Below are 13,271 nucleotides of genomic sequence, written 5' to 3' on the forward strand. Positions count from 1 at the left end.
AGGACATTTGCTCAACTATGTTCATAGCAACATTATTCATAATAGCCAGAATCTGGAAACAATCTAGATGTCCCTGAACTGAAATCTGACATCTTAAATGTACATTGAAAAAATATCATCCTACTTTTTAAAACATTCTCCTTCATTTAAAAATTATGTATTTTCACTTATGTAAATGACTGTGTGTGTACACATGTGTATTTTTGTGTGTATGTGTGTGTTTTAGTATCTTGTTATGTGCACTGATTCCTTTATGGAGCCCAGAAAGGGCATCTTATGCTTTGGGGCTATTGTTACAGTTGGTTGTTAACACCATTTTTCAGGGCTCTGTATTGAATCAGGTCTTATTCAAGAGCAGGGCATGATATTAACTGCTGAGACATCAATCCATCTTCTTTCGTATTCTTTCTGTTTATCAAACCATCATTCTCTCTTTTAAGTTCTAATCTTCTAACTCCTTGGTTAGCATCAGTATTCCCTTATTTTAAGGAGGAACATTGTTTTACTTTCATGCAAACAAGACTTCACTCTTCCATAAACTTAATTTTTTTGTGCACCATTCAACTGACATCACAGCCATTCACCCAGATATTAAAATAAGAACGTTGAGTTTATTTTGCTTTTTTTATTTCAGAAAAGAACATGTCCACTCTGCACTATGTCCCATGATAATGCTATGAAACATCATTAGAGGAAACAGTGAACATAATTTTAGAAATAAATAGATATTGAACTATATTTGGTGCAACACAATATTTGGTGATTATGCACCGATCTTATATTTGTCAGTTAGAATTAATGAAATATGAGTTTAGGAGTATGATTTCGCCCTGATCTTTTGAATAGAATTTCTGTCTGGTCTTAACAAAATTATGTATAACTTGGGAACAAAGATGCATCCCAGCATCCCTGCACTGGAAGCCAAGATAGAAAAAATCTCCACAGCTACCATGATCTTGCCCTTGGTGCTATGGTAAACAGGGAGGAAAGTGATCCAGACACTGCAGAACAACAGCATGCTGAATGTCAAGTACTTGGCTTCATTGAATGTGTCAGGCAGGTTCCTGGCCATGAAAGCCACAGTGAAGCTTCCCAGGGCCAGGCAGCCCAAGTATCCCAGGACACAATAAAATGCAACAACTGAACCCTTGTGGCAGACAATGAGGATGTGGCCATGCTCAGAGTGTGCATCAATATCAACATAGGGAGGAGAAAATCCTAGCCAGATTGAACAGAGAATAATTTGGATGAGGGTACAGAGGGGGATGATATAGTTAAGAGCCCCTGAAACCAGAAAGGACCTCATCCTCCTTCCATGAGCTGTGACTTTGAAAGCCAGAACCACAGTGATTGTTTTGGCTAACACAGTGGAAACAGCCACAGTGAATACAACTCCAAATGTGATTTGCTGCAGGATACAGGTGACTGAGTTCGGATGACCAATGAAGAGGAAGGAACAGAGGAAACAGAGCATGAGTGACATGAGTAAGATGTAGCTCAGAGTGCGGTTATTGGCCTTCACAATGGCAGTTTCATTGTATTTCATAAATACTACAAGAACCAGAGCTGTGAATGCAGAGAAGCACAAGGTCACTAAGACCAGAGCCACCCCCAAGGGGTCTTTGTAGCTCAGAAAGATCACAGCTTTGTGCATGCAGTGGCTCTGCTCTGTGTTGGCATACTGGTCTTCTGGACACTTTACACACTGATCCATATCTGAGAGAGAAAGGAAAGATTTGTTAGTGTATCTTCAGCATTTTTATTGATGAGACATTTCAAATAAGACTCTTGGAGAAGTGTTGCAAGAGTTGTTGTACAGACCATAAGTTACAAAAGCTAAAATCATTAACAACAGTGTGGCTGCGCATGGTTTAAAGTCATCAGTCCCATACAATCAGTGCCTCCTGAGTTTGCTGTTTAATGCTGTCCTTATGGAGATGGAGGCTGTTTTCTACTGGGACAAGACCTGTGATAGGCTTCCTAGTTCCAATTCACCAGGCCACATACAATGACATAGAAGGAACAGTAAAAAGAAACTCATTAGGTTTTCTTTGTCTCTGTGTGTTTGTGTTTGTGTGTATGTGTGTCCATGTGAAAGTAAGCGGAGCTTATAAATTTGGTAATGATTTATATGGGGGAAGTAGGAACATGAGGGTGAGAAATGAGAGTTATATAAATGCAATATTAATGTTTGAAAACTAAAAGTTAAAATTACAATTAATATGTCCTTATTTATCTTCTCATCTGGCAGTAGGGACAAAGTGTTCCTCAGTCTTGTTCATGAGAAGCACCAAACCTATCAATGACGTTAAAAACCTCTGAACAGACTGAGCCCTATGTCTTGATTCCATCTCTTGGGAAGCATCCAGCCTCTTCCTACTTCCCTCATTTCCATCACTGTGAGACACAGACTCTGTGAATATACTCAGAGGTAAAATATATATTAATAACTAGAATGAGCAAAATGAAATAAGAACCCTCAAGCAAGAGTGGTAAACCAGATTTTTATTAACAGATATTGCCTTGGGTTTATTTGTAAAAACAGCATAGGACACTGGTCATCTGTAAATAGTGTGTAGGTAGGTTTGTCACACCAGTCCATCTGTCTTCATATTAGCAGAAGCCTTTCCTATGGGGCCTTCACCTGAGCTGGTGCTGAAGTCTGGACCTTAACTGAAGCTGCGGCCTCTGCCTTGGTTTGAACCTTGGGTTTTGTTTGACAGAGCCTACAACCCTTGGCCATGTAGCTTCAAATCTGCTTCCCAAGTTTGGGGTATGCGATGAAAGCCAGATGCCTGAGTTTGTGGCTGGGGCCCTTTGGCACCTTTGGCTTAATGGTGGTAGGCTTCACAAAGGCCTTGGATGGCCTCTGCTCACACACTCATTGCCTTTGCATTCTTTGCCTGCATCTTCTTCAGGCCTTTCTTGTTGTGCTTCTCAGAAGAGTGCATGTTCCTCAAGAACTTGGGGTAGACCCCTTTAAGAGATTTGTGTCTTTGTGGCGGTGGTTTCTTGATGCCATTTCTGTGCTATTTGTGGTACTGGCTGTGTGTGGTATAGTTCTTGGACTTGGTCATCTCTGCACAGTAACTGGTGACTCCTGCAGCTTCTGAGACCAGAAGAGGTAACCCAGATTTTTTTTTTTTGTCTGTGTGTGTGTTGTGCAAATGACCGCTTTCAGGATATGTAATTCCCAAATGGCAACTGTGTAAAATGTGATTGCAATTAATAGGTAATTGCCAAGAGATATGATACACTTCCAGGATTTTAAGTCTTCTCATCTAACAATGCAATTATGGACAGCTGTCTTTAGTTAATTGGTTTAAACAACTGGAAAGTTGGTTCAGCTGTGAAGAGAATGTCCTGATCTTGCAGAAAACCTGAGTTTGGTCCCTGCACCTATGTCAGGTGTTTCACAACAGCTTTTATAACTATAGGGTTATTAGGTACCTCTCACTTGCATCTGCCCTTGAGTACACATAGCCTAATACCTTACACATACACATAATTAAAGTAATAATAAAAACATTTTCTGTAAATTGTGTGTTATTTCTTAATGTAATTACCTATTATTCTTACCTGTTCTTACATTTAAAATAATTTTATAATTTTGGTTGTGTGTCTAGCTTTTAACAGCTGAGCCAACTCTTCAGTACAGGCTGATCTTTCAATGGAATCAAATCAAAAACCAAGAAATAAACCCACACAACTACCAAAAGTGGATTTTTGACAAAGAAGCCAATGCCATACAATGGAAAAAAGCATCTTCAACAAATGGTGGATGAAGAGAGAGAGAACAGGGCAGGAGATGGAGTAGGGAGGGAAACAAAAGTGGAGATCAGATGTGGGGAGAATGGGGGAGGTGAGGGGGCTGGGAACAAGAAGAGAAACTGAGGAGGGACATATCTTGGTCAGGGTGGAGGCCTGCTACAGGGTAGGCTCCTGGGAGGATATGTGTGTGATTCTAGCAGAGACTCCTAACAGGGTGGGGGCCATGAAGACTGAAGTGACCACCTCCTAGCCAGTCAGGACTAGTGGAAGGAGGGGAACAACAACCACCAACAAAACCTGTGAACTCAAAATACCCTAAAGTGTAATTACACAAGAAGTGTAAGGATAATGAGGGAATAAAGATTGAGGGAAAGTCCAAACAATAATTGGCCCAACCTGAAACCCACCCCGCAGTAGAGAGCCTGACACTACTCTGCTATGCCTTCAGACAGGAGCCTAACTTGACTGTTGTCTGGGAGGCTACAGCCAACAGTAGATTGAGACAGATGCTGGGACTTGCAGCCAAGTATGGGGCACAGCTCCTGGGGTTCTGTGAAAGTGTTGTGGGAAAGACAGAAGGACCTGGAGGGGACAGGAACCTCCTAAGAAGATCAACAGAGACAACTAACCCAGTCACATAGGGGCTTACAGAGACTGAGACATAAACCAAGGAACATGCATGATCTGGACCTAAGCCCCCTGCACACATGTAGCTGATGGGAAGCTTGGTCTTCAAATGGGGCACCTGGTGAGTGGAGGGGAGGCCTGTTTCTAACATGGACTCTATTGCCTGCTTTTGGATCAATTCCCCCTGGCAGGGCTGCCTTGCCTGGCCTCAGGGCACGAAGATAAGTGCAGTCCTGATGTGACTTGATGTTGGGGAAGGTTAATAAGGGGGGAGGAAAGGGAGAGAGAAAAGGGAAAGGAGAGGAAGCAGGGGGCAGTAGGAGGAGAGGAGGAAGGGGGCACACTTGGGATGTAAAGTAAATGAACTAATATAAAATTTAAAAAAAATTCTCAATGTTCTGTGTCATAAGGGAAATGCAAATCAAAGTGACTCTGTGATTCCATCTTACACCAATCAGAATGGCTAAGGTTAAAACCTCAAGGGACTGCACATGGTGGTGTGGATGTGGAGAAAGGGGAACATTCCTTTATTGCTGGTGCAAGTGTAAACTTGTACAACCACTTTGGAAGTCAGCTTGGTGCTTTCTCAGATAATTGGGAATAGCTCTACTTCAAGACACAGTCATACCACTCCTAGGCATAGACCCAGAAGATGCTCTACCATACAACAAGGACATGTGTTCAGCTATATTCATAGTACCTTTATTTGTAATAGCCAGAAACTGGAAACAACCCAGATGTCCCTCAACCAAAGAATGGATAAAGAAACTGTGGTAATTTACACAATGGAATACGACTCAACTATTAAGAAAAGCAAAATCATAAAATTTGCAGGCAAATGGATGGAAATGGAAAAGACTATCTTGACTGAGATAATCCAGACCCAGAAAGACACACATGGTATATACTCATAAGCAGATATTAGCTGTATAGTATAGGATAACCACATTACAATTCACAGACCCAAAGAAGCTAAATAACAAGGAGGCCCCAAGATGAAGTTGCTTGAATTTTACTCAGAAGAGAAAATAGAATAGACATCAGAAGTGTTTGAAGAAACAGAACAGGAGAGGAGAGGGAGTGTGAAGGGAAACAATAGTGCAGAGCAGATGTCGGGAGAGTGGGAGCAGGAGTGGAAAGAGAGAATTTGAGAATAGAACCTGTGGACAGGAAATTTCTGAGACAAGTTGGAGACCTAAAACAGTGCAGACTCCAGGAAGGATATTGAGGTGACTCTAACTGAGACCCATAGTAGTGAAGGGTCATGGAGACTGAAGAGACCATCCTCTAACTAGACAGGATTCCTGGGGGAGGGAGATGGAACACCAACCCACCTATAAACTATTGATCTGAAATTTACCCTGCCTACAAGCTGTGCAAGGATAAAGATAGATCAGAGAAAGAGGGAATGTCCAAGCAATCCCTGGCCCAACCTGAGACCTATTCCACTGGAGAGAGACAACCCCTAACACTAATAACTACATTCTACTATGCTTGCAGAAAGGAGCCTAGCATAGCTTTCTTCTGAGCAGCTCAACCCAGCAAAGGGTTGAAACAGATGCTGGGACTCACAGCCAAAGATTATGCAGAGCTCAGGGAGTCCTGTGGAAGAATGGGGAAAGAACAGAAGGACCCAGAGGGGACAGGATATCCACAAGACCAACAGAGACAACTACCTGGGCTCAGGAGGGCCAGCAGAGCCTGAAGCACCAACCAAGGACACCCACTGTATCTAGGCCCCCTATACATATGTACTCAGTGGGCATCTTGGTCTTCTTGGGTGTCCCTTTAAGCGAAGAGGGGGCTGTTTCTGGCATGGACTCTGTTGAATGCTTTTTGAACACTCTCACTTGGTGGGGCTACCTTGCTAGTTGCTCAGTCCTGATGTGACTTGGAGTGCTGGGGTAGGTTTGTCAGGAAGGGGGGCTCTCAATTGAGTAGGGGGGGAAGTGTGAGGGAGGGTGAGGCGAGGAGAAGAGAAGGATAGGGACTAAGAATGAGGTGTAAAGTGAACAGGTAAATAAATAAAAGTAAAAAAATTACAATTTTATTACAGTCCGTTTAATTATTTTGGAGTACTTTGAAGTGCATAGATGTCAGAGCAGTTTTCTAGGAGTTGGTTACATGCTCCTACTACATGGGTCCTGGGCATGAACTCCAGTCATCAGTCTTAGTGACAAATGATTTAAATGTTGTATCATCTCATTTGCCAGAGAACTAGCATTTCATTACATAAGACAGGCAAAAGCAGAGAAAACCTATGCATTGGCCTTTTGCATCTATCCAAACCTAAATATATAATCATTTGATTATTGCTCTGTTGGTGGCAATAAAATTTGAATATTTGTGACTAAAAATCATTATAATCTATTACTTCATGATTTAATTAATTGGGCACTTTAGATAAAAACACTGAATATAAGACTCCTCATATTTTTTACATCATATGCTAACACTTATTCCCACCTTCCTAGATTCAAATCACATTTGAAAATAGGCTTCTTAAAATTGCACAAAATCTGTTTCATATTTAGCAGTTTGTGATAATTTTACAAGTAATATTTGACCTCTACATTAATTTTCAGAAGAAATGGATTTGGCGTCCAGCACCCTCATTACACAGTGCAGTGGATCTGACGTCCTATTCTATTCTCCATGGGCCCCTCTACATACACGGTGTCCATAAATATCTGTAGGGACACACACACACACACACACACACACACACAGAAAGAACTAATGCATTTTTAATAAGATTCGTGACTGAAATATTTTCTACATATTATTTTAGAGATTAATCACAAGAAAAGCTTTTGTATAGAATGTGCTCACACTGCATTTTGATTATTAAAACTGTTTTTTTTGAGAAAATATGATCTGACATAAAATTTCAGTGAATCAAAATCTAGGTCTAGGCATAAATATATATTTTTTCTTTTTTGGTTAGGACATTGTTAATGTTTGATTCCCACAAAGGCTAAGGTAAAATGGTATATTTTATTTTTGTAGTTGCTTTTCCTAGGCTCCTTCAGCATCCCAGCGTGGGTGGGAGAGGAGCGGCAATGTGAAGGATTGACCACAGCAGCAAACACTCACTTGTCTCATTAGAAATTTCATTTTCTGGGCAGAGGATGCAATCAAAACAGCAGGCTGCCATTCCCTCCTTCCAGAATTTTCTGAACCCAGGACTGCAATCAGCACTGCATACAGAGGGTGGCATCTGAGAAAAAAAACATACATGCTGATATCAGGAGTTTTACCCACTTCTTCCATAACTATATTCTATTAGCAAGTTGAGATATCAAAAGCGATTTCATATACAGAAACTGAGGTAGCACTAGTCACTTAGGACTTTGTATAATGCCAAACATGAATATATGGAAGCAAAACGATGAAAAGCTGAGTTCTTTACCAAATCCTACAAATTCAGGAGGAAGAGCTTTTAGAGTGCTTTGTGCACACACTACAGAGAATGCAACTTGGTTTTCTAGTTATTTTTCATCAAACTGACACAAAGTACAGTAAAAAGACAGAGGAGATGGAGGGAAGCTTAACTGAGAAATTCTTACTATCCAACCAGTGATCTTTAAGTTCTTGCCTTGTCTTTCCTTAACTATAGCCCTTGAGCCAAGTCAACTCTTCATCTTGCTTTGCTTAAGGTCAGTGTTTAATCACAGCAACAGAGTAGCAAGCTAGGACATCTGAACAGGGAAACATCTCCTCTGTACCAAATAACAAACATGACCTCCAATAAATTAACACTGCAAATCTTTACAACTCAGTATGAAAAAAGCAAAAACAAAATAAACAGCTGAAAAGACATATCCTGGACTATATAGTGTGCTGAGTTGATGTGCAGGAAGCTTGAAGGTGAAGTATTTCCTGAAGTGCAAAGGCCTTACAGGGGGAACCTGAGTAAAAGTTAGTTTAAAGTTAATTGAAGGGTTTCTTAGGGTAAATCTGAACGTGGTGATGGAGCTCTAAATGCTACATCAGAAATTTGCTGCTTCTTGAATGCTTACTTTCTTTTTTTTCTTTATTAATTACACTTTATTCACTTTGTATCCCCCCTGTGGTTCCCTCTCTCCTCCCATCCCTCCCTTCCTCCACCCTCTGTCTGCATGCCCCTCCCCAAGTCCACTGATAGGGGAGGTCTTTTTTTCCTTCCTTCTGATCCTGGTCAATTAGGTCTCATCAGGAATGGCTGTATTGTGGCCTTCTTCTGTGGCCTGGTAATGCTGCTTCCCCCTTAGGGGGAGGTAATTAAAGAGCAGGCCAATGTCAGTTCATGTCAGAGACAGTCCCTGTTCCTATTACAATGGAACCCACTTGGATACTGAACTGCCATGGGCTACATCTGTGCAAGGGTCTTAGGTTATCTCCATGCATAGTCCTTGGTTGGTTGGAGTATCAGTCTCAGGAAAGACCCCTGTACTCAGATTTTTTTTTTTTGGTTCTGTTGCTCTCCTTATGGAGTTCCTGTCTTCTCCAGATCTTACTGTTTCCCAATTCTTTCATAAGATTCCCTGCACTCTCCTCAAAGGTTGCCCATGAGTCTCAGCATCTACATTGATAGTCTGCAGGGCAGAGCTTTTCAGAGGTCCTCTGTGTGAGGCTCCTGACTTGTTCCTTCTTTTCTCCTTCTTCTGATGTCCAGCCTCTTTGCCTTTCTGGATAGGAATTGAACATTTTAGCAAGAGTCCTCCATCTTGATTAGTTTCTTTAGGTGTACAGATTTTAGTAGGTTTATCCTATATTATATGTCTATATGAGTGAGTATATACCATGTGCATCTTTCTGCTTCTGGGATAGCTCACTCAGGATGATATTTTCCAGATCCCACCATTTACCTGCAAATTTCATGATTTCCTTGTTTTTTTATTGTTGAGTAATATTCCATTGTGTAGATATACCACAATTTATGCATCCATTCCTCCAGTGAGGGGCATCTGGGCTGTTTCCAGTTTCTGGCTATTACAAATAAGGTTGCTACAAAATGCTCAACCTTATTAACCATCAGGGAAATGCAAATCAAAACGACCCTAAGATTTCACCTTATACCCATCAGAATGGCTAAGATAAAAAACTCAAGAGACAACACATGCTGGAGAGGTTGTGGAGAAAGGGGAATCCTCCACTGCTGGTGGGAATGTAAACTCGTACAACCACTTTGGAAAGCAATCTGGCGCTTTCTCAGACAACTAGGAATAGCGCTTCCTCAAGATCCAGCTATACCACTCCTAGGCATATATCCAAAAGATGCTCAAGTACACAACAAGGACATTTGCTCAACCATGTTTGAATGCTTGCTTTCAATCCTTCATTCAGTATTAAGGTCTATGTCTAAACCACATTGTCACTGATGCTGACCTCATGTGCTCCACAAATACAGTTTTAACTACAACTTTTCCTTTTATTGTGGTTGTAAAACAGGGTCTCACTCTGTAGCATTTATGAATCTCAAATCCCAATGCAGACCAGGGAACATTTTCCCTCTTTTTTGCATACATTTCCCCATTTATTTTGGCACTTGGTTAGATTTTAATGACTATTTTAAAGAAGAGTGGAGAAAATACACTCTAATGTCTGTTCATTTTTTTTTTTTTAAGGCAGGGGCTCTATGTCTGCTGTGCCAGCCTTGGGTTAGCTATATTGGCCAGACTGGCTACATGTGGACACAGATTTTACTACCTTTGCCTACAAAGTGTTTGAATTAAAGAAATGCACACACTCACCTGGCCTGTTTTTGATTTGAATGGAAAAATTTTAATTTTTCTCTCCAACTAGTACAATCTGTTTACCATAAAAAAACCTAATCTGTCAAGGTGTGCTCTTTTTATTCTGTCAGGTTTTGTTTGTTTTGATTTTTAACTCTGAATGGATAATAGAATTCTGTTTTAAAATTTTATTTATTTTTCCTTTTTATTAATTTATTTTACATCTTGGTTATAGGCCTCTCCCACCTCTCTTCCCATTCCTACCCTTCCTCCTGCATAGCCTTTCCCTTATTCCTCAGAAAAGGGGAGGCACATACCCAGACACCCTAGCTCATCTATTCACATGATGACTGAGTTCTTCTTTCTCCCCTGTGGCTGATAGGGAAACCCCATCAGGTTGAATTGATCAAAACCCAGGCAACATAGTCCCTGACTGAGATTTCCTCCCTTTCCCTAACTAGTTGGGCCCACATGAGGCCTAAGATTCCTATCTGTCTTATCTTCTTGATATCTGTGCATTGTAGTATGCCTATCCTGTGCTTTAAGACTAAAATCTGCTTATAAGTGAGTATATACCATGTGTGTCTTGCTGGATCTGTATTACTCCACTTATCTTTCCTAGTTCCATCCATTTGCCTGCAAATTTCATGATTTCCTTGTTTTTAATTGCTGAGTAGTATTCCCTTGTGTAAATGTACCACAGTTTCTGTATCCATTTCTCCGTTAATGGACATCTGGGTTGTTTCCAGTTTCTGGCTATTACGAATAAAACTGCTATGAACATGGTTGGTTGAATGTCCTTGTGGTATAGTGGAGCATCTTTCGGATGTATTCCCAGGAATGGTATAGCTGGGTCTTAAGGTATGGCTATTCCCAGTTGTCTGGGAAAGCAGCGCCAGATTGATTTCCAGAGTGGTTGTCCTGTGCACTAGCACCAGCAGTGGAGGAGGGTTCCCCTTTCTCCACATCCTTCCCAGCATGTGTTGTCACATGAGTTTTTGGTCTTAGCTATTCTGAAAGGTGTAAGATGGAATATCAGAGTTGTTTTGATTTGCATTTTTCTGATGATCTAGGACATTGAGCATTTCTTTAAGTGCTTTTCCACCACTCAAGATTCCTCTGTTGAGAATTCTGTTTATCTCTGTATCCCATTTCTAAAGTGCATTGTTTGGTGTGTTGGTGTTTCTTTTCTTGAGTTCTTTACATATTTTTTAATATATTAGCCCTCTGTAAGATGGGCTAATCTCACAGAGTGGAGATCATTTTCTAGTCCGCAGGTTGTCGTTTTGTTCTGACAACAGTGTCCTTTGCTTTACAGAAGCTTTTCAATTTTATGAGGTTCCATTTATTGATTGTTGATCTTAGTGCCTGTGCTGTTGCTGTTCTTTTCAGGAAGTTGTCTCCTGTGCCAATGAGTTCAAAGCTCTTTCCCACTTTTTCTTGTAACAGATTTAGTGTATCTGGTTTTATGTTGAGCGAGGTCTTTGATCCACTTGGATTTTAGTTTTGTGCAGGGTGATAAACACGAATCTATTTGTTTTTTGCTACATGTAGCCATGCAGTAACACAAGAACCATTTCTTGAAGATGCTGTCTTTTTTCCATTGTATGGTTTTGGCCTCTTTGCCAAAAATCAAGTATCTGTAGGTGTGTGGGTTTATTTCTGGATGTTCTGTTCGATTCCATTGATCCACTATTCTGTTTCTATGCCAGTACCATGTACTTTTAATTTTTTTATTTTTTATACTCTTTAAAAATTTTATTTTTATTAATTACAGTTTATTCACTTTGTATCCCCGCTGTAGCCCCACCCTTATTTCCTCCTAATCCCACCTTCTCTCCCTCCCTCATCTCCTATCCCCAGTCCACTGATAGTGGAGGACCTCCTCCCTTTCCATCTGACCCTAGCCTATCAGGTCTCATGAGGACTGTTTTTCATAGTCTTCCTCTGTGGCCTGTTCAGGCTGCTTTCTCCTCAGGGGGAGGTGATCAAAGAGTCATCCACTGAGTTCATGTCAGAGACAGCCCCTGCTCCCCTTATTAGGGAGCCCATTTGGAGACTGAGCTGCCACTGGCTACCCCTGTGCTGGGGGTCGAGGTTATCTCCATGAATGGTTCTTGGTTGGAGTATCAGTCTCAGAAAAGACCCCTAGGCCCAGATTTTTTGAATCTGTTGTTCTCCTTGTTGAGCTCCAGACCCTTACAGGTGTTTCTATCGCCCCCTTCTTTCATAAGATTCCGTGCACTCTGCGCAAAGTTTGGCTACAAGTCTCAGCATCGCTTTAATACTCTGCTGGGTAGAGTCTTTCAGAGGTGCTCTGTGTTAGGTTCCTGTCTTGTTCATTATTTTAAACTTCTTCCAATGTCTATCCCATTTGCCTTTCTGAATGAAGATTGAGCTTCTTAGGCAGGTTCCTCCTTCTTGTTTAGCTTCTTTAGGTATACAGATTTAGGCATGATTATGCTATATTAGGTCTAATATCCACTTATAAGTAAGTATAAACTGTGTGTGTCTTTCTGCTTCTGGGATACCTCACACAGGATGATATCTTCTAGATCCCACCATTTGTCTGCAAATTTCATGATTTCCTTGCTTTTAATTGCTGAGTAGTATTCCATTGTGTAAATGTACCACAATTTCTGTATCCATTCCTCAGTTGAGGGACATATGGGTTGTTTCCAGGTTCTGGCAATTACAAATAAAGCTGCAATGAGCATGGTTGAGCAAATGTCCTTGTTGTGTACTTGAACTTATTTTGGATATATGCCTAGGAGTGGCATAGCTGGATCTTGAGGTAGCACTATTTCTAATTGAGAAAGTGCCAGATTGATTTCCAGAGTTGTTGTACAAGTTTACATTCCCACCAACAGTGGAGGAGGGTTCTCCTTTCTCCACATCATCTCCAGCATGGGTTTTCACTTGAGTTCTTTATTTTAGCCATTTTGATGGGTGTAAGGTGAAATCTCATGGTTGTTTTCATTTGCATTTCCCTGATGAGTAAGGATGTTGAGCATTTTATTGTTTCTCTGTCTTTTGATATTTCTCTATTGAGAATTCTTTGTTTAGCTATGTACCCAGTTTTTAAAATTGGATTACTTGATTTGTTGCTTTTTAACTTCTTTAGTTCTTTATACATTCTGTCAGATATAGGATTGG

At 40.8% G+C, this 13,271-nt stretch overlaps 1 protein-coding gene across 1 annotated transcript in view; it reads right to left on the reverse strand.

The window, feature by feature from the left end:
* Positions 1 to 811: 811 nt before the first annotated feature.
* Positions 812 to 13,271, reverse strand: part of LOC129667875 (vomeronasal type-2 receptor 116-like) — a 28,301-nt gene continuing 15,841 nt past the window's right edge. The window contains exons 3-4 of the mRNA XM_055595593.1: positions 7,495 to 7,618; positions 812 to 1,716 (exon numbers count right to left, since the gene is read on the reverse strand). Coding sequence (XP_055451568.1) covers positions 812 to 1,716; positions 7,495 to 7,618 — 1,029 coding nt within the window. The remainder of the gene's footprint in view (positions 1,717 to 7,494; positions 7,619 to 13,271) is intronic.

The sequence above is a fragment of the Psammomys obesus genome, unplaced genomic scaffold (assembly GCF_907164565.1).
Source record: "Psammomys obesus unplaced genomic scaffold, mPsaObe1.curated_primary_1811, whole genome shotgun sequence".
NCBI classification, from domain to species: domain Eukaryota; kingdom Metazoa; phylum Chordata; class Mammalia; order Rodentia; family Muridae; genus Psammomys; species Psammomys obesus.